The 27,191-nt window shown below is 36.6% G+C and overlaps 2 protein-coding genes and 1 pseudogene across 3 annotated transcripts in view; 2 read left to right on the top strand and 1 right to left on the bottom strand.

Annotated features, from left to right (window-relative positions):
• piezo2b (piezo-type mechanosensitive ion channel component 2b) overlaps positions 1–7,529 on the bottom strand; it is a gene marked incomplete at both ends in the record, with an annotated part of 95,601 nt that extends 88,072 nt beyond the window's left edge. Inside the window, one exon of the mRNA XM_079379152.1 lies at positions 7,466–7,529. Within this exon, the coding sequence (XP_079235278.1) occupies positions 7,466–7,529 (64 nt within the window). The remainder of the gene's footprint in view (positions 1–7,465) is intronic.
• A 9,139-nt stretch (positions 7,530–16,668) lies between these two features.
• Positions 16,669–19,128, top strand: LOC306846734 (cathepsin Z-like; annotated as a pseudogene). The gene is made up of 5 exons: positions 16,669–16,801; positions 17,615–17,785; positions 17,875–18,041; positions 18,670–18,740; positions 19,015–19,128. The product of its transcript is annotated as a cathepsin Z-like (transcript).
• Positions 19,129–21,135: 2,007 nt separating this feature from the next.
• Positions 21,136–27,191, top strand: part of LOC306845986 (protein ABHD8-like) — a 12,234-nt gene continuing 6,178 nt past the window's right edge. Inside the window, exon 1 of the mRNA XM_079379020.1 lies at positions 21,136–21,263. The gene's annotated coding sequence lies outside the window, so the exon portion shown is untranslated. The remainder of the gene's footprint in view (positions 21,264–27,191) is intronic.

Raw genomic sequence — 27,191 nt, 5'->3', positions numbered from 1 at the left:
GCAATTTATTATTGATAAAAAGACATTTGCCAAATGCATAATATGCAAATTGGAATTATAAACTGTCCTTATTAAAAAACAAAACAAAAAAGTTACTTGAACACTAAAAGGCACACTTATTTAGACACTATTTTGAAAAACCAATAATGTAAGATTAATATTAGAATTTTATATATGGATTTTATATTTAATAATGTATTATGGAAACTTTTCAATAGTACCTAAAGAGCCCTGTTATAAAAACATAAGTAAACTATTTAATTAATTATTGAAATCAGAGTCAGTGTAATGCTATTTTATTTTTCGTTAATATTTCTGAATTCCATTTTTATATTTTGTTTTCATTTAAATTCTAGTGAAGTTGTGTTGTGCATTATAGCCATTTTAATCATTTTTATTTTTTAAATATATCTGTATATTTTTTATTATTTTGTAGGATTTAATACATCCTGCTATGCAGACTCTTGCATGTGATTAATCCACTTTGTGCAACAGCAGTCAGATCATATTTAAGTGTGTTAAACAGAGGCGTCTAAAAGAAAAACAGCTGTGCAGCTGGTGGAGTTTGAGAGCAGCACACCGGTGCGAGAGAGAGATAAGTGTATAGGAGCATTAAACACAGAGATGGAGGCCATTAAACTCAGTCTTACAGAATACAGCTTACACATTCATCCTGTTCATAAAACCAGCAGCGCTGTGAATACAGAGCAAAACACACCACTTTAATCCACCATCCTTCAGGCTGAAATGTCAAACTTCTTCTGAAACAGTTGAAACATTACCCAAAAAACCTCAGAAAGAGAGATTGTGTCAAATATTGTATTTTTATCAATACTTGGACATTTATGGTTCCCTTTCTTTCCTAATTCATCACATACAGCACTGCACCGCACATACATCTATTCCCATCTTTCCCTTTTAACACGACACTTCTGACATGTACGGTTAATTTGAGATGATAATAAAAACGCGGCTACATCAGAATCGCAGCTTAATTCCTTCACAAAGCTTCAGTCATGTATTTCCTTCAGAGACAGAAGCGAAACCACACTGACCGCGCTCAAACAGTCATCCAGCTTACAAATAATTGATGTTTCTGAAGAACTGAGAGCCTTTTCAGAAGAGCTCAGACTGACAGCAGGTGAAAAACACTTTACATTTTCACAATTAAACCACAGACGCTTCTGGAGGAACAATAGAAATCAACTCAACCCGGGCCAGTGTTATTACAGTTAACTAAAACCATTAAATAATCAAATAAATAAATAAATTTAACACACTTAAAATAAACTTTAAAATAAAATATGTAAAAAGGACACATTTTATATATTTTTTTATGTTTATGTTTTTTTATGTTTTTAACATTTCTCATCATCTCTCATTAACATCTCATTTTAATTTAACTTGATGTACTAAAATAACTAAAAATGACATTGGCGTATTAAAATAATAATAATAAAATTACAAAAACACACAACAAATCTACTAAATGCCCCAGGGTTTGAGCGTTATTATAACTAAAAAAAAATAATTTTAATTGAACTTGTACTAAAATAACTAAAACTAAAACTGAAATGAAAATTAATAAAAACTATATAGCCACAATAAAAATAAAAAAGAACGACAAAAACACACAAAATAATAATAATAATAATAAAAACACTACGTAAAATAAAATATTTTTAAAATAAATTTTATTTCAGCGACATTACTCATTTTTATTTTTATTTAACTTGCTGTACTAAAATAACTAAAACCGAAACAGAAAATTAATACAAACTACAGACATTTAAAAAAAAACTACAACAAAATTACTAACATTTAAAAACTAAAACTACTGTATTTTACTATAATGATATGGCAATATTTTATATTATGTGTGTTAAAATGAGACTTTTGTGATGAAATCACACTAGTCTCGTAACACTTAACTAGAAGTTCAACCATTCATTCATTTGCAGCTGAAATAAAACATTACTGTACAGATAAATTAATATAGGTGCTTTAACAATAACGATAAGGACATTCTCCAATCAGAAACCGTGGGTGGACAGAACAATCCGTGCCGCGGTTAACACACGCACCGCCGCTTACAATGAGGCTCTTCTGACCGGGAATACGAGCGAGTACAAAGCATCGTGCTATGCTCTCCGACGCGCAGTAAGAGCCGCTAAACACAGATACAGAGAGAGAATTGAGTCTCATTTCCAGCTCAGCGACTCTCGACGGATGTGGCAGGGACTGAGGACCATCTGTGACTTCGGAAACAAATCCTCCACGGAGGTGAGAGCAGATCCGTTGCTGGCCGACGAGTTAAACATCTTCTACAGCCGCTTCGATGGCAACGGCGGTGGCGCGTCAGGAAGCAGCAGGCAGAGCAGCGATGATCCTGTAATCACCGTGTCGGAGGATGAGGTTCGGAGGGCGCTAAAGAGAGTGAACGTCAGGAAAGCAGCCGGTCCTGATGGGATAACCGGCCATGTTCTGAGGTCCTGCGCCGATCAGCTCGCTGGTTTGTTCACTTCCATTTTTAATGAGTCCCTTGCTACCTCCGTGGTTCCCACCTCATTCAAAAAAATCCATCATTATCCCTGTGCCAAAGAACAATAAACCCTCTTGCCTGAATGACTATCGCCCAGTTGCCCTCACATCTATAGTCATGAAGGTTTTTGAGAGACTTGTAAAGAGCCACATCTGCTCCTCCATCCCTGATACTTTGGACCCTCTTCAGTTTGCCTATCGCCCAAATAGATCCACGGACGATGCCATTTCTCACGTTCTCCACTCTTCCCTCACACACTTGGACAGCAACAATGGGAATTATGTAAGGCTGCTATTCATTGACTATAGCTCAGCTTTCAACACTATAGTCCCCATCAAGCTGGCATCTAAACTCACTGACCTCGGCCTAAACTCCTCACTCTGTGACTGGATTCAAGACTTCCTCACCGGCAGACCTCAAGTGGTGAAAGTTGGCCAGTTCACCTCAAACTCCATCACTCTGAACATAGGAGCCCCACAGGGCTGTGTCCTGAGTCCCCTGCTCTACTCTCTCTACACGCATGACTGCGTGTCCTCTCACAGCTCCACATCCATTGTTAAATTCGCTGATGATACTGTGGTTCTGGGCCTCATCTCCAACAACGATGAGACCGCATACTTGGATGAGGTAGAGAGACTCACATCATGGTGCCAGGACAACTGTCTCTCACTGAATGTGGGGAAAACTAAAGAACTGATCATGGACTTTAGGAAGAGACAGCAGCAGCCCTACTCTCCTCTCAGGATCAGTGGGACACCTGTGGAGAGGGTGAGTAGCTTCAAGTACCTCGGCGTAAACATCTCCGAGAACCTGACTTGGACTACACACATCCAATCACAGGTTAAGAAACCAAGGCAAAGACTGTACCATCTGCGACAGCTGAGGATATTCAGGGTCTCACCAGCAATCCTGAAAACTTTCTATTCAGGGACCATAGAAAGTGTATTGACTCAGTGCATCTCAGTGTGGTATGGAAACAGCTCCAATCAGGACTGCAAAGCACTACAGAGAGTTGTGAGCTTAGCTGAGCGCATCTCAGGGTCTGCTCTCCCCTCTCTGCAGGACATCTACCTCAAACGCTGCAAAAGTAGAGCTGTTAAAATCTTCAAGGACTCTAATCACCCTGGTAACTGTCTATTCACTTTGCTTCCATCTGGTAAGCGCTTCCGTAGCCTGATGGCAAAAACTGAGAGACTTAAGAGGAGCTTCTTCCCCCAGGCCATCAGGCTCCTAAACTCTAACTCTGTGTCATAATATCACTTGACTCCATGTAATATCACCATATGAACAAGTTATTCATTCATAATTTTTTTCTCCATGTAAATATCATATATCAATAAGCTATTCATAATTTTTCTCTACCTCATATTGCTGCTATTCAAATACCCTGTACAACTTTTTGCACATTATTTTTTGCACATTCCTCTCATTACTATTTGTCAACAACATACTGACCTGCACATTTATATTTATATTTTTTATCCTATCTTATCTTATTTTATCTTATCTTTTATTTTATGTTTGTACTTCTTCTTAATATCTGTATACTTTATAATTGCACTGTCCTTGGAGCGGACCTGACCTACATTTCACTGCTGGTTATACTCTGTATAATTGTGTATGTGACAAATAAAACTCTTGAATCTTGAATCTTGAATTAACAAAAATACTCTTGGACGAATTTGATTCCTCAAACACCTCTAATCAAGAGAAACATAAGCATCTAAGACTCAATCTGCTCTCCATTTAATCTTGCTGCTGTGGTTACTCTTTCATTCGGACAGACATCCGTCAGACGCTGACAAAGACTGTAACACAGACTCTCAAACGTCTCAAGACCATGAACATTTAGCGCTCCTGTCTGTCCTGAGCGGATGACCTTTGCTCAGTACTACTTCAACCCAATAAATAAAATCATCAAATATTAAAGGTGTGTTTACGATAATGGGCAGCCAATTCTTCTCTCCTCTGTTGCCACATTATTAATTCATGCGGTTAAAACGACTTTCCACCAATTAATGGAGATGCTCCACGGCTTGGCAATAGCGTTTGGAAGAAAGAAGACCGAAAGGACTAAGGCTGTCAACAGATACATTACCATCTTATAGAGTGGATCTTATCTACCTATAGGAGGAATCCTACTGAGAGCCAAGCAGAAAGTGTGTGTGTGTGTGTGTGTGTGTGTGTGCGTGTGCGTGTGCGTGTGCGTGTGTGTGTGTGTGCGTGTGTGTGTGTGTGGGTGCGTGTGTGTGCGTGTGTGTGTGGGTGCGTGTGTGTGTGTGGGTGGGTGTGTGTATTTCTGAGGGTTAATTATATAGAAATAAGAGGAAATGTGAATATGGATTAATTGTGGGAAACCACAGATCTGATTAAGACCCTTAAACACAGACTCTATACTTCTAGATTCATTTCATGATGGTAAAAGCAACGGTAAGCACCAACAGTATTAAAAACAACATCAGAGAAAGGGATTAAAAATTGCCGTTGAGTGTAAATGAACCATAATCATTTGAATTGTCAAAAACTAAACCTGACACTATTGTACAGGTGGCTCTACACACAACAAAATTGCTATAATTTCTTGAAGAATTTTTTTTTTACGCATTTTATTCCTGCTATAGTTACTTGCAAAAAAGTTTAGAAAAAAAAAAAGGAAAAAAGGAGCTTCTCCTGATGAAGGTCGTGTGACCGAAACATTGTGTTAATTAATAAATATTACTTTTTTGCAAGTTACGATAGTGTGCGGGAATTGCTTGTCTGTTGAGGCGATCCACCTGGTTGGTCCTTTGTCCTACCTATTACTTGCAGGTGTGCGATGGAGTTTGATCACTAATTCCTGCTATAGTTGCCATGGCAATATTTCTAGTTTCATTTTAATTTAACTTGATGTATTACAATAACACTATAGACATTAATAATAATAATAATAATAATAATAATAATGGTAAAAACACACAACAAAATGACAAAATGTCCCAGGGATATTATAGTAAACTAAAACCATATAAAAAGTTTCACTTAAAATAAATTTATCTTCGTTCAACTAGCTGACAAGGCAACATTTCTCATTTTAATATAGTTTTAATATAACTTGATGTACGAAAATAACAAAATAATAATAATTTTTTTTAAATAAATAAATAAAAATGGCAAAATTGACTTAACTAAAACCATAAAAAGTATTACTTGAAACAAGAATAAAATATATATATTGTTTTATTTCAGCTATTTTAGACGAGACAACATTTCTGATTCTCATTTTAATTTCACTTGATAAAACTAAACCTGCTCTATACACTTCACACTAACCCTTCATGGATTTCTGTTATTTTATTAATGCATTTAGTCATTTTTATTTTTATTAGTACTGATAGTTGTTTATTAGAATTGCAATTTACAATAATACAATGTATGCATAAGTCCCAGCTGTCAAGAATATACAGATGGGAACAGAGCAAGTGTTTAATAGTGTCACGAATTGAAATAAAAGTGAAAATTTGTTATTAATTATAAATGGTCAGGTCTGAATTGAATAATTCAGAATTAAAAATAAATAAATAAATAAATCATTGTTTTATGCAGATGTCAGTGGTGTTGAATGTCTCTTTAAAACACTCGGAGGGGTTTTGTGTATTACTCTGTCAATAATATATGACATCAACTCATCCCCTGTGATCAAACACTCGTTATCAGATACACCCCACAGAACAATTAACCAGCCACGAGTAAAACCACAGGAAATAGATTAGGACAAACTGTAATTAATAATCATTTATCCTGCATGTTTTACATCAGATGACATTAAAACAAAGTCCAGGCATAAAGCTGTCTGACAAAAACGGTATTACTGTCTTAAAACACAACAGATGCATGTTATTAAACTAAATATTTAATGGAGCAATCAGAAAAGTAGTGCATTACTGTGACATTTGTAAAATGTTATATTTTGCTATTTATTATAAGTAAATAAAATAATGCAGTGGAAAATGGAAATGTACATTAGACCATTTCAGGTTTTGAGTCAAGTCCAATTATACAAATCCATTTTTTGGTAGCAGTGGTTTTGTACAGTATGTTGGTTTTAAACACGTCTTATCCTCAAAAATAACATTTTTTTCCACATTTATTACAATTTCTGAACCAAACAATCCCTTAATACCTTCTAAACTTTGTTTCATGAATTGTTTTGTGTTTCATAATCAGAATACTGTTTATATTTTACAGAAAAGCCCTCAAAGAAACATAGACTTTAAATACAGCTGTTGTTGAAAAAGTCTTCTTGTCTTGTCACATACATTAAAAGTTAAATAAATAAAAAAATACACACTAGAATTTACAATATATTTCCCCACAATACATCTGCATTTCAAATCTATTATTGTCTATTTATAGACTTTTCTGTAGAATTTAAAGTGTGACATCTAGACCCAGTTTATCTTACAGAGCAAAAATTAAATAAATAAATAATATTTCGAGGTTATGAACAAGACAAATCAGTTTTTCTACTTCGAAATTTTAAATTGAATTCAATGTTACTTGCTGTTTCCTTGCTAAATTTACTAGCAATTTTTAATTTTTAAGTAATTTTTATTGTTTTAGCACCAATTTTTACCAATTGTTATTGTAAATATTTGAACACAGAGTTAAAAGACTAATTAATTATATGTGATTAATATGAGTTTGTAATGACAAATATACAATGGTAATAATGGGCAGTGCGCCTTTCTGCACATATAAACTTCTATATTCTTTATTTTTCATTAAATGCAAGTTTATATAAACTTATGACTTCGTATCTATATTTAACTTAAATTCAAGCAGTATTTGACAGATCAAGAGCTTCAGGATGATCACGTCACGCAGAAACTGCGCATCTCCACACTGAAGATGAGAAACCCTGAACGGGATCAAATCAACGCTTACCTGCCGCCAGACACACCGGCAACAGCACTCTGAAGATCAGACCACACACCACCTCAGAAGCCATCGCTCTCAGATGTGAAGGACAAACTGCAGCATCCAGCGGCCAGATGTCCTGAATCCGGGACGGAACGGCATCCTTCGAGCGCCTTTACATCGGGTCCTCCATGCGTCCTGCGTGAAAACTTCCAGTTAAGGTCTCCTTGTGTCTAAAAAAGTGCTTAATGTGTGTCTCGAGTGGGTGGAAGTGTTTAATCTAACTCATGATGATATGGAGATGTGGTGGTGTTCGTTTACGCAAAGCCCCGGTTTTCTCCAGCGCGCATCAGGCTCTCCAGCGGCGCTTCTGCGCCAGAGCGCGCACGGAATGCGTCAGAAAAACCGCGTGAATCCTGGAAAAAATATCAAAATCACTAAGTATCCTGCGGAGCAAAGCGAATCAAGTTGATTCAAGTTATTTAAGGCCAAATAAACCGTCCCTTAATCACCTAAAGTCACTAATGTAGAAGGTGGGCTTGATGACTTCCTCACTTCCATCTCCACACAGCTGCTCTGAAAGCCACAGGCATTCCGGTCAATGACAAACACCCTTTCCTGAGTGACGGAGAGCCGGTCCAATCAGAGGCCGAGGGGGGAGGGGCCTCCGAACCCTAAGGGACGCTCCATTTGACTGCCGTTTTACTAGGAACTCATCATCGTTACAACGGGGCTTCTAGAAACGATTTTATCACAGTCATGTACTCTTTTCTTTAGCTAAGCCAATTATGAAATAATATGAGGCAGTCGCATAAATGAATTGATAGTCATATATACAATAATTTGAAACTTGTTATTTCACCCCAAAAAGGTTAAAAAGTTAAAGAGAGAAGGGAACTGAGAATTTTTTTTTAACTTTAGAAAAAAATGGTAACAAATATCAATTTTTAATTGTTAAATGCTTATTTCCAGTCCTCAAATTTGATAGTCAGAGCACCACAAGTAGTCTATAGGGTTGGTAAGTTTTATTTTTCTTCAGTAAGAAGGCATTAAATTGATCAAAAGTGACACTAAAGACATTTATAATGTAACAAAGATTCCCACTTAAAATAAATGTTGCTCTTTTGAACTTAATATAACAATAAAATGTATCAGTTCTTCAAAAGTATGTAGCAGCACAACTGTCTTCAACATTGATAATAATCAGAAATGTTTCTTGAGCAGCAAATCAGCATATTAGAATGATTTCTGAAGGATCATGTGACACTGAAGACTGGAGTAATGATGCTGAAAATACAGCTTTTCAACATCAGGAATAAATTACATTTTAAAATATAATTTTAAATTAAACTAATATTATTTCACAATATTACTAGATTTTTGCTCAAATAAGTGCAGCCTTGGCAGAAGAGACTGCTTTCAAAAACATTTTAAAAAATCATGCAGACTCCAAACTTTTGAATAAAAGAATCTTTCAAATACCAGAATAAAATAATAATTATTATTTTATTTTATTTAGAATGTGCTTCATGAAGTAAAAAAACACAGTTTCACACCTACATTAAAGAGTTTTTAGGTGATACATAAGGTGATAAACAATTTCTGATTTTATGATATTACAGAAACCTATAGTGAGCTGCCTTGTCTACATAGGCAGCAGCCATTTAAGTCAGCATCCAACTATACTATAAAACCTCATGACTGACTGATCTGGAACTCCACGCAAAGTTCTTCACAAAGAAAAATGAAGGTACAATGCCCTGAAAGAAACAAGAATTTTGTAAAAGAAAATGTGTGCAATAAAGCAGAACAGATCTTTATATCAGAGAAGTAAATTCAGCAGAGACTAATCTTAAATAAAATAACTTTTCCACTTTTGCATCACAAAGTGAAATGTATGAAAAGAACTGATTTGACAATTACAGTTCCTTTCCAGGAACTCAAGCTGCATCGAAACGCTAGGGGAACGTCTTCAGCATGACCGCGCTCTGAATCACGTGTGTAATATGTCCAAAGGAAGGGCGAGACGTCACAGGCGGGTGACGTAATCGGCCAGGAAGCATAAAAGCATGTGCGGTGGAACCGGCGTCAGCTTCTAGGAATGAAGCAATGGCTACTCTGTGTGTGTGTCTGTCAATCTGTTGTGAGTCTTATTTAGTGTTGTTTGTCACTTGAAATAAGCTCCACAATGTGTGCAAGCACTTGGGCGAGAGCAGATCGCATTACAGGCTGTATGTTCCTCCCAGCAAACGTTACATCACTGCTGGGGATACACACAGTCCGTGTGTGGTCTGCTTGAGAGCAGAGCACGCAGAGTCAGCTCTGGAGGGAGCTGACTGCCCGCTTTGTGAGCGTTTGTCACTGCGTCTGCTTGCTCTCGGAAGGCTCTCTTTGAGGAGTGAGCTTTCACTTTCCGCGTTCCTCGCGGTGCCGGTCCCGCTTCTGCCGAAGAAAAAGAAAAAGAGGCGGCGCGACGGCTGTGCTCGTGGGAATCGCACATGATTGAGGTGGAGGGAATGAAGACGGACTAGCCCCTAACTTCTTCCTTTCCCATCAGATCCAGCGCCCGCTCTCTGGGATTGGAAGCCCGCCCCGTGGTTCTTCCCCCCCAGAGAGAGGGCTCGACGCTCCGCCTGTCTTCCTCCGAGGAGGTGGACGTGAAGGATGTCGATGAGCTTTGTAAAGCTGCAGTGTAGCATTATATTCGTGCCGTCAGCTCTAAGTAATGGGGCTGATTGTGTTTCTCCCCACCGTACGGTCCCGCCGCTGCTGAGGCACGGCGGTGAGTGAGATCGCGGGGATCGCAACATGGATCTGGCGGACGGGTTGGAGAAGGGTTTGCCCTATCTCCACCTGCATTCCCCAGATCTTGCGCTCTCACTCAGGTCTGAAAGCCAGCGGTGCGGTTCTTCCCCCTTTGAGTGAGAGCTCACTGTTGCCGAGGCCACGCGTACATTACGCCCACCAAGATGCTGTGCTCAGCTTCAGCACTGGTGGGAAATGGGTACGTGGCTGCAGATCAGGCTGGTGCGTGTCTGCACACCATGGCGGTGTTACAGGCGTACCAAGCCGACGTACCTGCTTAAAGAGCTAAGATGAGGGAGCGGAGCTCAAAACTGCTATCTCCGAGCTCCGTAGAATCGCTGGCCTCTGTGGTTGACCCTATTTGACATGAAGGAGAAGATAGGGTCTTCCTCATGGATGCGCTGCTTAAGCCTTCTGCTTAAGACTGCTTAAGCCATCGTCGACAAGTACCAGGAGGCCGTATACAAATGGCGGCGTTCCAGCGGTTCCTCCCTCGCCGATCTCTAGCTCAGGGGGCTGCTGGGCGGGAGCAGCCCTCGCCGCGTGCCAGCTCCTCATACAGAGAGGCACAAAACAGAGCATTGCTACTCGCGCCAACCCCACCCCACCCTGCGGCGGGGCCGAGGTAGCAAACGCTCTGGGTCAGGGACCTCTATAGGACTAAGCTGGATCTGCGGACCGTACTTGAGTCTAAGATGTCCTCGGCAAGCCCCTCTGGGGAAGAGCGGGTTACGCCTCATTATACGGTGTCCGTCTCCCCCCAGTGCCCTCGGGAGACCAGTCTGCCAAACCTGCCTGAGTTCCAGGGCGCAGCTGGCTCCAGCGAGTGCTTCTCTCAGTTATTTTGTAGCGGAGCTGAGAAGCTCGTCACCCCTGTGGGGGTCTCCAGAGTAGCTAGTTCGGCCGTCTCCTGCCGGTTCAGGGCACCGAGCTAGCAGCTCTAGGTACACCAGAGGCCAGTTCAAGAGACTGGTTCCCTCAGTAGACACTTGGCGATGTGGGAGCCCATGCAAAGCGTGTCTCATTGGGTCTTGCCTGAGCAGGCTCTGGTTCTATCAGCCTGGTTTTCCTAGAAATTACACGGGTCTGAGGACCGTCGTTTCAATAGCAGGATTCAGCTGAGGCAGTCCTGATGCTATGGCCCAGGACTTATGAGGGCAGGCCCCTCTGGGGAAGAGCGCATTAAGTAAGTAAGTAATTTTATTTGTATAGCACTTTTCATACATAAAATGCAACTCAAAGTGCTTCACAAGCATAAAACAAATATTAAAAAACAACGTCATCAAAAGCAAAATATAAACTCAAGGCTTCCATAAATTTGAATCTATATTATTATAATGATATACTGAAGACTAAATAGACATTTTGATCTCCAGAGAATTTCACAATATTCACTCAACAAACCAGTTTGACAAACATCTCTCCTCCTTCAAAGTCTTTTCAGTAAAGCAAAAGATCAACAATCATGCCTAAGTGCCTTGCAGCTAATCAATATTGAGTGAAAGGAAGCGATTGATCGATATCTATAGTTTTTACGATTGTTCTTTGACGGTGGAGACTCCATGACGAACAGATTTCAGGAAACATTTACTTTCTATCCATAATTCATCAGAGAGAACGAGTTAAACCAAAAGAAACATCTTTTCTGATGCCGGTCCAGCCCAGAACATGGGTGGAGATCATCTCCAATATCCATTGACATTTCAATTATGCATAATCATAAACGTGATTGATTACACAGGTCTCGTTTAATGCCCAGCAAACGTTTGTTTGATTGTCCATCAGAAAACCAAACTGCATGCTGATTGATGTTTTGATCATAAAGCGACGCCAGGGGATGTTGTGCTCTTTTGCTTAGCATCGACCGTAAACTAATTTTCTACAGTCATAGGAATATATAATAAAACTGCAGTATTGCATCCACGTGCAGAGCATCTTATCGACTTACGACATCCATTAAGAGCCATTTATAGAAGCTTAACAAGTGTGCCTGAATCACAGCTGATTTAGAGCTAGATGAATCTGAAATGAAATTACAGTTAGACTTCTAGATATCAATGCAAAACAACTAATGATAGTAATGTTTGCTAAGGTAAAGTCTCATAGACACTTGGGATGAGTTCTTTTGATTTGGGCCTTTAAAGACCCTTGCAACCGCCTAGCAACATCAGAACAATGTTATTATGGTTAACATTAACAATTAAAAAAAAAAAAAAGGTTAACCAAAATAAAATAGGCAAGTAAACATCCTAGCAACACCTTATCTTAAATTTCATCAGAAGCCAGTGTAGAGATGCTAAGATGACATCACTCTTTCTTTATGCCTTTAGCAGCCTGGCTGTCACGTTTTGGACAAGCTGTAAATGGGACAACGCAGAAAGGGCAAGACCAATACACAACGAATTGCAATAGCCTAATCTTTATGAAATAATTGAGAGGATCATTATTTCCAAGTCCTTATTAGAAAGAAAATGTTTTATTTTAGTGATAGAACTCAGGTGATAAAAGCTACACACGTTTATCAACATCACTGATCTGCTTATTGAAAAGTAGAAGTGATTTGAAAATCACTCCAAGACCCCTCACATGATCTTTCACATTCGACCACATAGGACCTAACTGAGCAGCCAGGCCAGGTAAGATAAGATATGCAATATTTCTGGAAAAATAAGGCTCAGGGGAAGCATGTACAATGAAATTAAAAGGGGCCTAAAATTGACCCTTGGGGGACACCATACTGTAATTGAGCCGCAGTAGAGGAAAACTTACCCAAATTTACAGAGAACCATTCTTTAAAAGGAAAACCAATGGAGGGAAGTTTCTTATGATCAATTGCATTGAATCGGGCTCTGAGATCTTTTAAAATTAAGATGACATGTGAACCTGAATCCATGGACAGTAAAATATCATCAGTAGGATAATAATGCAGATTCAGTAAGTAAGTAAGTCGTGACGTATTGTCAAGTATGGTGACCCATACTCGAAATTGGTGCTCTGCGTTTAACCCATCCAAGTGCACACACAGCAGTGAGTAGTGAACAAATGCACGCACACACACACACACACACCGTGAACACACACCCGGAGCAGTGGGCAGCCATGCTGCAGCGCCCGGGGAGCAGTTGGGGGTTCGGTGCCTTGCTCAAGGGCACCTCAGTCGTGGTATTGAGGGTGGAGAGAGCGCTGGACATTCCCTCCCCCCACCTACAATTCCTGCCGGCCGGGGGCTCGAACTCGCAACCTTTCGATTACGAGTCCGACTCTCTAACCATTAGGCCACGACTTCCCCACTGATAACCAGTGCTATGCAAATGTCTGCAAATGTCTGAAACCAGACTAAAACGTTGTTAATACATTTAAAATGAAAATCATTAAAAAAATCTAAGCAAGTAAACATCCCAGCATTGACCCTAGTAAAGTCTAAAAGTCTAAGTCAGAACAGGGTTATTATAGTTAACTAGAAACATAAAAGTTTTCATTACCTGAAATAAACATTAACTGAAATAAAATAAAATATTAACATTTTATTTCAGCTATTTATTTCAACATTTCTTATTTTCATGTCTTTTAGCTTGATGTATTAAAATGACTAAAACTAAAATTTTAATACAGACATATATATATATATATATATGTGTGTATGTATGTATGTATGTATGTATGAATAAATGACAAAAACAACAAAATGACTAAAGTAACTCAAACTAAAATGTGACCCTGGACCACAAAACCAGTCTTAAGTTAATAGCCAAAAATATATTGTATGGGTCAAAATTATCCCTTTTTTATGCCAAAAATCATTAGGATATTAAGTAAAGATTGTTCCATGAAGATATTTTGTAAATTTCCTACCATAAATATATCAAAACTTATTTTTTGATTAGTAATATGCATTGCTAAGAACTTCATTTGGACTTCAAAGACGATATTCTCAGTATTTTAATTTTTTTGTTTTTTTTTGCACCCTCAGATTCCAGATATTCAAATAGTTGTATCTCTGCCAAATATTGTCCTATCCTTACAAACCATACATCAATGGAAAGTGTATTCATTCACCTTTCAGAAGATGTATAAATCTCAATTTTGAAAAATTGACCCTTATGACTGGTTTTGTGTCCAGGGTCACAAATGAAAATGGAAAATATAAAAAACATAACAATATTAATAAATACTGTAAAAGTATTGCATACAAAAATATCACTGACTCTGCAACATTCTAGGATCATGACGGCAAGATTTGCACACTTCATGTTAAAGAAAATGAGCTGGTAAAAACACCACAACTGGGAATATTACTAATGGATTCCTCTGTGCTGGAATGAGTGTATGGTCAACCAATCACAGCATGTGATCTGCAACAGTGATGTCACATGACCCTGTTTCTTCAGTGCTCTTATGTAGTCGCACAGCTTTACATTAGGTGTGGTGTTCCAGGTATCACTTTCTTCAGAACATCATCATCCTCATCCTCATTAGAGCCCTAAAACATTGATGATAACCTCTTAACCACCAACCACCATCTACCTTTAAAGATCTACATTATTAACGACTCTTTAGCCATCTATACAATTAGAATTAACGTTTGAGAGCCGACTGATGCTTTTAAGTTTCAAAGTTTGTTCGTCACATGTCCAATAGGGAAGACAAATGTTTGTATCTATGAGATATAGCGTTACTGAGAGTAAGAGAAAGATAGATACACAAACATTAGATAATGCATTGAGAAATATACAAAATACACAGAAATGCATATAATATATATTTATGCTATTAACTTCTATAAACTGAATGTTGACATTATCTTACCATACACATAATTCATTTTGGATTTTTTCTATTATTTATTTTTTATTTAAATCTCTGAAATAAACATGGTTATTTTGACTTGAGAAAATGCACATGCACATAAAAAAAAAAAAGAGTATGTTAGTATGACATTGTAAACAAACTCTTTACCATTGACCCACAGGGGTCTCGCTGATCTTAATGGGGGCTGTATTTCCTTCTGTTTCCACTGAAATCCACAATCAGATCTTTAATCTTGTCAATCTGCATTCAGGTCATCATAAAACTACACGAGACAGTGGAAAAGCTCTCATCTCTTTGATAGAGTCAGGAGATACACATGAATTGAACTGAGAGGATATGATGAAGTGCAGGTGGAAGCGAGAGAACGACGTCAAATTAAATCACATGGCAATCGGAGTCCACACAGTCTGCTGAGTGGACAAACTCTTATCACTAAACAACTTCCCACACTTATGAGTACTGACCATAATTTCATTACATAAAAGTTAGATCAAGAAACGACAGACGCAAACGTCCTGTTAAGAAACTCCAAACTTACATTCTGCTTAATTAAGCCATTAGTCCAGACAACACTTTAAACTTTTATGAAGATGGTTTTGAAAGCATTTGTTCAAAACATTTGGACCTATTATTGAATTCTTGTGTGCCTAATTTAATTATAATTACTAGCCTAACCTTAACACTCACAGACATATTTTGGTAGTATTTTAAAGAAGCTTTGCTGTATTTTTGTATTTTCAGACACGTGAATGCTGGCATTATCTATACATACATGTATTATCCCGAATTTAATAAAAAAATGTATCTTCAATTAAAAAAAAATAATAATAAATTCATTTTTAATATATTTTTAAAAATGTTTATGATTTAAATAATTTAAATTTAACTTTTATAAACCTTATTTTGTCATGTTCTTACTGTGCATGCGCTGTCCTGTTAAACTGAAAATGTGTATAATTTATTTAATAATTTTACATTTTTATGATTTAATTTTTAAATACTTGTCTTCATAAAATATATTTATATTATTAACATCCATAAACCTCATTTTGACATTATCTTTTGTACATGCACTGTCTTGTTAAGTTGAACATTTATATAAATTAAATACATTTTTAGAATTTTATTGATTTGAAATATTTTTTTAACTTAAATTATATTAAAACTCGTAACCAAAATGTCAAATAAAATGAACCCTAACCCTAAGTATACAACATATATACTACTCTAAAGATACTAAACACTTGAAATACTCATGTATTTCAAAGCATTTTGGTGGCATCTGCTGGTGAGAATGAATCACTACAACCTCAATCCTTCAAAAGAAATAAGTTCTACTGTAAACACTAACTAAACCAAACAGTTATTCTGGATATGTATTCAGTAAATGCATCACATAACTGTGATGCATTTACTGTTTTCTGTGTAATAGAAAACATTATGTAATGGGTTTTTAAATAGCATTTTAACTTGCTTTCAGTTCACTGATATAGTTCTGCAGTGGCAAATTTATAAAAGTACAAATATGTATTTGTTACTGTACGCGGTTTCTCTCCGGTGCTGTAGAGAAGCTAAAACTCTTTCTAATGCTCCAGACTCCGATGCAAACATTCATCATGGAGTCTGCTGTGTTTTGGTTTTTATTTCTGCTCAGTCTGTTTTTGCACACAAGAGGATTTCCTGAAGTTCAGCAACTATATCAGATTCATGCTACAAACCAATGAAGGACCACAGACCACCATTCATTAAGTATGGGAATATATCTCCTTTGTATATGTTTTACTTGCAATAACAGAACTTGTACACAACACTTACAAAACATACAGTCCTATGCCATTTATTTATTTATTTTATTTTTTGGAAAAGTACAATTCCAATATCTTGTATTTTAGTGCATATACCTTGGTAATACCATGTTATATGGCCAGGTACCTCATTTTTTTCCCTTGTACCATGGCAAAACCATATTTTTTGAATGTACCATTATAGTACATTGGAACCATGTATATCTATTCTATGTAAATAATATGGTAATCTCACTGCCAAAAACAACAAAAAAAATATTTTATTGCTCCGTATTTTTGTCTGATCCAGTACGACTTTCTAAACATTATTAAAAATTTACTTAAGAAACAAAATGACCTAGGTCTCGTTTTCTAAAGAATGCATCAAAATTAAGTGTATTTCTGTTTAAAACAATAAATAAAATCTGCCGGTGGGGTAAGAAGAATAATCTTGTTTTTCCCCCTCTTTTAATTAAATTTAAATTTATTTATCTTACCCCATTGGCAGATTATTTTTTTCTTTCTTGTTTTATGCATAAACTCAATTTTTAATTTTTTTTTCAGAAAAGGAAATGTAGTATCGGAAATTTTTAACATTTGCTTGAGAAACAAAATTACAAGACTTAAAAATATCAAAATTATGAGTTTATGTTTAAAACAATACAATTGGTGGTCAATAGGGTAAGAAAAGTAAATCTAATAAAATTTTAAATTTTCTATTGAACTGAAATGATACTGGTTCTGTAATAATAATAATAATAATACATGCATGTTTTAAGACATACCCTCGGCCTCATGAATATGTAAAGGTCTCCGATCGTCCCGTCTCCTGGGACTGGCACAACATTAATGGCAAAAACTATGTGAGCATTAAACGCAACCAACACATCCCAGATCCCACAGTACTGCGGCTCCTGCTGGGCCATGGGCGCCACCAGTGCACTCGCAGGTCAGACTCAGGACTCTACAGTACAGTACAGTATAATAGAGTACAGAAAATTCAAGTCAAACACATGCATTTTTCTGTCTTAAATTCAGATCGCATCAACATCAAGAGGAAAGGGGCGTGGCCTTCTGCTTACCTGTCAGTGCAGAATGTGATTGATTGTGGCAGGGCAGGCTCATGCTACGGTGGAGATCACATGGGTGTATATGCTTATGCATTCCTGACGAGACCTGCAATAATTATCAGGCCCGAAATCAAAGTAAGACACCAAACTCTGCAATGACATGAGATGCTATAAAACTGTATGGAAGCAAGTTTCTGCCATGGGATAAAAAAAAAATAAAATAAAAAAAAGGTAATTGTGACTTTTTATCTCATAATTCGTTTTTTCGCTATTCTAATAAAATTGTCAGAAGTGAGAGATATGGGGCCTCATTTGTAAAGAGTGCATACGCACAGATTTGATCTTAGAGTGTGCATATGCTTAAATCCACGCCAGCGCTCATATTTGTAAAAACTGGCTTTGACATGGAAAAGTGCTTAGTGTCACATCAGGTCTGAGCAGACGACACACTTTTTCTTGTTCGAGTACTGCAGGTTATAAGCTGTTCTTGCAGCTCGCTGTTCTAAATGAAAGGATTTGGACGATGACTGGTGACTGGTTTCTGCGCAACATTTTATAAATGAGGCCCATAATCTTGCAATTTTGAGAAAAAAGTTAGAACTGTGAGATATAAATGCACTAAGAAAAAAAAAGCCAGAAATATAAACACGTAATTCTAAGAAAACAGAATTGTGAGATACAAACTTGCAATTCTGAGGGAAAAAAAGTGAATGTGAGATACTGTATATTCACATTCTGTCTATGCCGAATCACATCATCTCAGTGGCAGGCTGGGGTGTCACAGAGGACGGGACCGAATACTGGATCGTCAGAAACTCCTGGGGCGAGTTCTGGGTTAGTAAAGTCACAGCGGCCTTTAAAGGGCTTCGATCTGATCTGTTCAGCTTTACAACAACCACATGAGACCTGCGGATTTAAGAAAAAAAAACGCATTGAAGAAATTAAACACATTAAAGAAATAATTTATCTTGAAAATGAAAATGTTGACATTTACTCAGCCTCATTTGGTGTGTTTCAACTATCAAAAACCTTCACTCTCTCTCTGCTTCTCTCTGGTCGAATTGCTTGCAAGTCGCTGTGATTAAACTGTTTGTCTTGTGTTTTATAGGGAGAGTCAGGCTGGGCCAGGATTGTCACCAGTGCCTATAAGGGATGGAAAGGAAACTGGTACAATCTCGCCATCGAGTACTACTGTGCATATGGAGACCCAATCGTTACATAGATCAGGAGAAGCCATCTGGAGCAGTTCCTCACATAGAATTAGAATTGACTCCGTCTTGGGATCAGACCTCACCGAGCACATAGAGACTATTTAGAACTGCTAAGAAATCGAATCTAATTGTTCTGGGTGTAAATAATTGTTGTCATATTACATATCTGTCGTATTGTGAGTATGAAAACTAGTGGTAGTACACAATTAAGTGATACTTGATTATTTTATTAAAAATCGCCATGTAAAATGTGCCAGACACTTAGGAGTTTTAACAAAGCAAGGATGGTAACTTTCATTTAATGCTGAAATATTGCACATCATAAATCAGAACTCCCCTATATTTGTTTTTGTTCTAAACCGAACATGAAACCCAATTCTGTACTTTTAGCAGTGTAGCAGTTGAATAGTGTTTTCTTAGATTTGTCTATCATTGAGTGAATCTCTCTAACCTGCTAAATATGTGTGATTTTTCACTCAAAGGAATATCTTACTCAAATTAATTACTAACCCTCATTTTCTTCCAAACTATGAGTTTATTTCTTCTATTGAACACAAAAGAAGATATTTTGAAGAATGTTGTTAACCAATGTACAGCAATGGTTGCAATGTACAGATCATAAAGCAGGTAAATACATGAATGTATGTGTTTGTTATTAAATGCCAGACTTACAATGCAACAGTACTTTTGGTCTAAGCTCCATCTCTCTGTTGGGGTTGATGAGAAAAAGGCATTATAGGGATGCAGATGGTTTGGGAGTCTGTTTTTGACGCGTGCTTCTGCCTTGAATAAAGATTGTTGCACTGTCCATACCTTTGGATATGCAAATCCATTTATTGTCCGTTTGGCATTGCAAATAACAAAAAAAAAAAAAAACTTAAACAAATTTGGTCTTCATTCAAACAAAATATTTTATATTCCAGACAAACTGCCACAAGCATAGTCTTACACATTCGACAGCCCGGCACGACACGGTCAAAAAGTTTGTTTGACATACCATTTACGCACCTGTCACTAATCATTCCCTTACTTAAATACTCAAAAATAATACGCCCTCTAGTGCCAAACCCAAAAATGACAACTTCACATAATGGCTCCAACAGGCATGTATAATGTCTAGAGAGAAAAAAAAAATATTGTAAAATAAATGTAAAGCATTTCCACATCATGGTTGTATCGCCTTTAATTTATCTGGATTTTATTTTAAAGTCATTGTGTCTAGACAAGATGATTCCCATTGCTGTATTACAGTAATGAGAATGTAATAAGTATCATAAGAATAATGAATATTACAAACAATTAATATATGAGCTAATGTGTGAAAACAAAGAACATTAAAGCATTACGTTCCTGAAAAAAATACACCTTTATAATAAATATTATTATTATAGTAAAATGTCTAGTTTTCATCATGCATATTTGCATATATAAATATATATACACACTCACAGGGTAACCTGTAACAAATGAGTAGATTGACATAACATTTGGTACTGTCGTATTTTAATACCTTTTTTTTTGTATTAACAATACAATAATTTTTTATTTTTTTTAAAGAGAGGCTAAAAATTACTGGCAGAAATTCCTTTAAGGTAATTTCTACATGGCATGTGTTTATATGTGATGCCTGTAGAAACTGGTGCCCGTTGCTTTCTCTCTCATCTGGGCTTAGCAACAGCACTAGCAGACGCTGCATTGGTCAGAAGTCGCTGAAGGAAGCCCTGCAGTTCGTTACATCTCCTGTCAGTCAAACAGAGCACGAACCAAGACATGGTTCCCGACTACAGGAGAAAACAAGGGCACTGGGCTGGATAATTACCCAGCCGTGAGGATGCTGAGAAGCGCAGCATCAACTCTGGATGCCACTGGATCGCTTTTATTAAGATGCATCTTTTGATCTCTCTGCACCTGAATGCACTTGCTTTAATTCGATTTCAAATGGCGTAAATCTAGATTAGAATGAGGATGCCAAACATCTCTCATCTGCTCTGCAGAATCCGATTAAATGACATTAGCGAGTTGAATTGACAGATTAGCGGTAGTATAATCGCTTTCATTGTTTTTAAGATTATAAATTCTCTTTCAAATATCGGTGCATCATTTATTGCTCTTGCAAATCCGATTCCTCTCGCAGGTATCGATACAGGTAAGAATTATATTTCCAAATCATACTAATATCCATATGCATAATATGATTGTTGCATACTAGTTGACTGTTTCTGCAGTATGCAGTGTGTTTTGCAAACCTGCATCTCTGCTACATGCGTTGCGCAGCAACCAATCAATCAATGCCATTGATGTGTTCAGAAGTGTTACAGTGTTTTGCATGATGAAACCATGGCGACCTGCTGTATGGGATGCAAGAAAACAATATTAACAGTGATTGCAAAAATCTAATGCTTAATAAGGCACCGTTGTTGCACTGATGCATTGCAGTGCATCACATATTAAAATGCCATCTTGACTTGCATTCTAAGCATGCTTCAATGACAGCACATTTAAAGCCATGTGGGGTTGGTTGGGACTGTACATATTGTTCCTAATGTAGGTTACTATAGTGTACTGTACAGCAGTCTGCCTACACACTCTAATTCTGCATTGCAGACTGAACGATGACACACCAAAACACACTCCCACTCGTCAAATGTGGGGCAATGCATGCAAGCGTTTGCTTTGGATGTCATGCACAAATAAAATGATTTCTTTATATGAAATACTTTGCCATCAACGTGCAGTAGCAAGACTAAGATCAAATAAATTCATAAGCTATTATTCCAATTATATGCAGTGTATGTCAAAGCATATCTGACTTCAATACACTAGGAATAGCAAAAAAAAAAAAAAAAGGTTAAAATGGGGACTGAACAGCTTGATCATTGCAATAAGAGTTCCTGGTAAAAATGCTAACCACTTCATAGATTTTTCCCATTAAATAATTTAATATATTATTAAATATAAAATAGAATGTGAAATAGATCCGTGAATCTTTCTTTTGATTCTGTACGTGTCTCTCTCTCTGTGCATCTAATTAGCGTTCCTGTGGAGATGTGGTAAATAGCACCTGATGCAGGAGAATCATTAGCTAATTGGCAGCATCCATGTTCTCCTCCCCATCTCCAAATCACTCACTGTTGCATCGGATTTTAAACTTGCTATCAGTTTTTTTTGAGCTGCCTTAGAGTTTAAATAGCTCATCAATTATGAAAAATCTGTCATCTGCTCACCCTCAAAATGCTTGTACTTCTTCTGTAGCTCCTCCTCCTCCTCTTCTTTTATGGCATTGTCTGTTATTTGGCCATTTTGAGATGAATGGCCATTTGCAATCAGTTTTCAGATTTTCTAATCAATCGTGAGTAAAAACTATTTAGAATTGGCAACTGAAAAACGAATCATGTGTCCCCCTGTGTTTGACCGACCGAACTTCTCAGACATAAAACTGAGCTCTAACCTCATTGCATAACAGCTAGAGATTTACTATGGCAGAATCAGCCTGCGGCATTGATTTTCCAGTAGGTGCTGAAGTCGACACTTTCACCTCTGCAGATGCCGGGGCAATTGTATCGCTCTAGCAAAAAACAGCAGTTCCTAGAGGATTCCAGAAGGTCTTTATATTTGCAAGAATGTCTTAAAAGCGTGTGATGAGACCCAAAAAAACTATTACTGTAAATCTGAATACACAATGACTCCAAACAGTATTTGGACACTTAAAAATGCCAGAATGTCATTTCATTAGATACAAAATATCAAAGAGTGCCTGTATGCATCTCAAATGCTGCTTCTCCAAACTAACTTTAATCAAATGTTTTGGTGATTTTTCACCAGCTCTACATTTTATTAATAATACATCACAACTAAAAACCTTCTCGCATTCAGTCTGAATAATGCATCGCCCCTCAAAATGAGTAATCTGAAAAATTGATCAGGTGAAGGGCCAGTGAGGACAGAAGAGGAGGAGTTAACGATAACTAATCCTGCTTCTGTTTGCTGGCGTCTCTGGCTGCAGGACAGGAAGCGTCAAGCTGCTGCGTCTGTCATAAGCGTGTCACTTCCTCCGTCAAAGCTGCTGTCTGCTGACTGATAGGGTTGTGAAAGACAAGGAAAACATTTCAGAAGAGCTAGACAGAGCGTAGAGTAGATGACTGTGAATATATTAGAAAGCACCACAGGAAAAACAAATACACTGAAAATATTTGGTGTAGAACCTTTCTCTTAGAAATTGCTAGTAAATTCCATAATTACAGAGAAACATCAAGTAACATTTAACTAAGCATGAATTTTTTTTTTTTGTAAAACATACTCCACTAATATATTTACAAAAAAAAAAAGAAAGAAAAAAAAGAAAACATTTTTTTTAGTGTAATTGCAGACCTAGGCATCAAAATGTAGACTTAAATATGTTCTAAAACATTACATTTACATATTATATTACATTGCAATACTACAGCTACAATTTCTTTTAAATTTTCTATGCATTTAAATATTGTTTACATTTGCATATTATATTGCAATATAATTGAAAATGTATTTTGCACTAGACAATAGTTGATCTTTATATGCATTTACATGTTCATTTTTACATTTACACATTGTTTACATTAGCATACAGTACTAAATTATATTACAATATTAATTATTTTTTACATTATCTTTCTGTATGTTTGCATACTATGTTTACACTGACATATTGTTTACATTTACATATTATATTGTAATATGACAGTTCTAGCTACACTGTATAAAATTAATTTTCAAAAAGATTATTGGAGTACTTTTTACAAGAAAACACAATTTCAGCTTCAACTTCATGTTTAGTCAATGTCTTGCTTTTCTTTTCTTTTTTATCATGACTTTTTTTCAGTTTCACACCATTTATTTTGCACCAGAAGAAAATTAAAAATTTAATTTTGATTATTTTTGCAGTGCTGCGGCTGATAATTGCACTCAATACAAAATATAGGAACATATCAGAAACATTTTAATTTGTGATTTTTAATTATAATTTTTTATTATTATTTCATGAGTCACAGTGCATGGAAATCGTGTTCATACTAATAATTCAGCTCAGAGTCTATGCACGTCATTTTTTCCAGGATGCATCCAACACATCCTGAGCTTCTGTCTGTTTTGATGTCTCATTGTCCTCGGAGTGACTCTATTTAATCTAGCTGGCACAGAAATCGACCTCTGTAAACATTCACTAGTACTAACTGGATTCAGGAGCATCATGTGTTAGTAAGAAGCAATCACAGCTATACAGGTGCATTCATTTATATGCAGGTAGCACTGTAGTCACGTTCTATACAGGCAGTTTTCTCCATTAGTACGCAAGGGAAGCACGCTGGAGGAACCCAGGCTATTTTTAGATCTTTGTCTAGGTCACAATGTGAATCATCTTCAATACTAGGATGCCGTTGGCAAGATCCAGGCAAAATGCATCACACTCTGCTCCCACTGTAACTTGCTTTTACTGCGGTTATTTGCATGGGTTAGTTTGTGTGCATTTTAAGATTTTCCTACATACTTGCATTGTGTCTCACACTCCTGGAGGAATTTATTTGTTTAGAATTTACTCTATTAAAGGAATAGTTCACCCGAAAATGAAAATATGCTGAAAATGTACTCACCCTCAGACCATCCAAGATAGATAGATAACTTGTTTCTTCATACGAACAGTTTTGGAGAACTGTATTCCATCACTTGCTCAGCAATGTATCCTCAGCAGTGAATGGGTGCCGTCAGAATGAGATTCCAAACATCTGATAAAAACATCACAATAATCCACAAGTAATGCAAGTAATCCACAAGCTGCATGTTTGTAAGAAAGAAATACATCATTCAGATGTTTAAACGTCAAATTCTGGCTAAAATCTATCCATATTATTGCTTTCTCTAGTGAAAAAGTCATTTTATTTGAATCAGGAGAGAAATATGCACAGATTAAGCACTGTTTACAAGCAAAAACAGTCCAAAACAGCTCTAAACAAATGTGTGTGTGGATTTTGATGCGAGACAACAGGAGAAGGACTTTTTCACTGGAGGAAGTGTTATTATGGATTATGAACTGTATTTTAGCTAGAAGCAATGTTTTGAAGTTTAAAAGAAAACATTGTAATGGATTTGTTTCTTACAAACATGCAGCTTTTGGCTTCACAACTGATGGACTGGAGTGTGATTACTTGTGGATTATTGTGATGTTTTTATCAGATGTTTGGACTTTTATTCTGACGGCACCCATTCACTGCAGAGCATCCATTGCTGAGCATTTCATACATTTCTCCAAATTTGATGAAGAAACAAACTCGTCTCCACCTTGAATGGACTGAGGGTGAGTAAATGTTAAAAACAAATGTGAATAGCAGCTCAGATCATTTGGAAAAAAATTGATGAGAAACATTTGACTGATCTCTTCTGAAACTCTAGATGAGATGTGAGATTACTGGGGTTATTTTCCTACATCTGAGAAGTAGGAGACTCCTCCATTTTCTCTTCATTTAATCTCATTGCTGTCTAGGAGAAACAGAAGCCATTATTTTTGTATTTTTTTTCATGCAGGCACTCTGGATCTTTCTCTGCAGTGTAGTTTGCATTTGTCATGGTCTCTTTGTGAAAGCCCTGCTGACAGCAGCTGTCATACTGCCGCTCGCAAGAATGGCAATGCAGCGCTTCTTTTGTGCAGATCCACACAAAGACCGGAGGGGGTTTGGCAATATCCACTGTAACGAAATTACACCGCATTAGTGCAACAGGCGCTAAAATGATGTTAGGAAGATTTAAACTGGGTGAAAGTTACTCAGCAGCAGAACAGCATGGACTGGTTTCCTCCTGATCCTGGACTAAGTGCAGAAACTTTAACGGAGAACATCGGTGGTAATGGATTGACCTGGGATTGGTGAAACATTAATGATAACTGATAAATCAGAAAAGATAAGACCAGAAGCCAGATTCACAAACATTTTGATTAATAAAATTATTATATTAGTCTAATTTAATTAATAAAATTACAATATGTTTGTCTGTTTTTCTAACTTTCAAAAAAGGCTGAGTATTTTTTGTATTCAACCAATAATAATAATAATAAAATAAAAATGTCATAGAAATATTCTAAATAACCTCTAAATGTAAGGATAGAGTCAAAAGGTAAAATGTTTAAAGGATTTACTTTATTGCTTCAAATATTAAGCATTACAACAACAGATATTATTGTAAGTTGGTATAATGTACTTTTGGTAGAGTGTATGATTATATTGTTATTTGTATGTAATGAGCAGTAGCTACACTGCAAAAAAAAAAAATCTTACTCTGTATTTTTGTCTTGTTTAACAGTACAAATGTATCAAAAGTTAAATAAGTTTATGCATAAAATCTGAAAGAAAAAAAAAATAATAAAAAAAAAACTCTTCAAATGTGAAAGAAAAAGCATCATTACCACTAATGGGGTAAGAAATTAAAAAAATAATTCAAAGGGAAACAAGATTATTTTCTAGCAGATTACAAAAACGCATCTAATTTTGATAAATTGCTCGGAAAACGAGAATTAATGATGTGTTGCTTTTCAAGTAAATGTATGTTCATTTAGGAATGTTTGTTTATTTGTGCTGGAAAACAAGACAAAAATACTGAGTAAGAAAATCATTTTTTAAAGTGCATTTACAATAAGTAGTTTTAATAAGAGAAAAAAAAAGAAAAAGTTTGAGATCTACTTAAGGATTTTGTCAAGAATTACACTTAGGAACACTAAGTGTTTTTTTAGGGGAAACTTTTTTTTTTTTAATTTTCATGAATCTGTCAAGTCAAGTCACTATTATTTGTATAGCGTTTTTAACAATGCAAATTGTGTCAAAGCAGCTTTACATCAGCTTCATATAAAGCTGGGTGGCTTTACATCAGCTTTGCAGCGTTTAGACGGGTAAATAGTGTGTCGAAATAGTGTAATTCTCCTCTGGCCAGACAAAATCAGCAGTTTAAATCTAGGCTGCAGCAGAGTCTGGCCCTAGGACCTTGAATTTAAACAAACATGTTGTAATTTGAAATATTTAAGGTTGAGCCTAAGCAGACTGTTTGTGTCTGTATGTCT

This window comes from Barbus barbus, assembly GCF_936440315.1.
Source record: "Barbus barbus genome assembly, chromosome: 26".
Classification (NCBI taxonomy): domain Eukaryota; kingdom Metazoa; phylum Chordata; class Actinopteri; order Cypriniformes; family Cyprinidae; genus Barbus; species Barbus barbus.
This window is presented reverse-complemented; position numbering and strand designations above follow the sequence as displayed.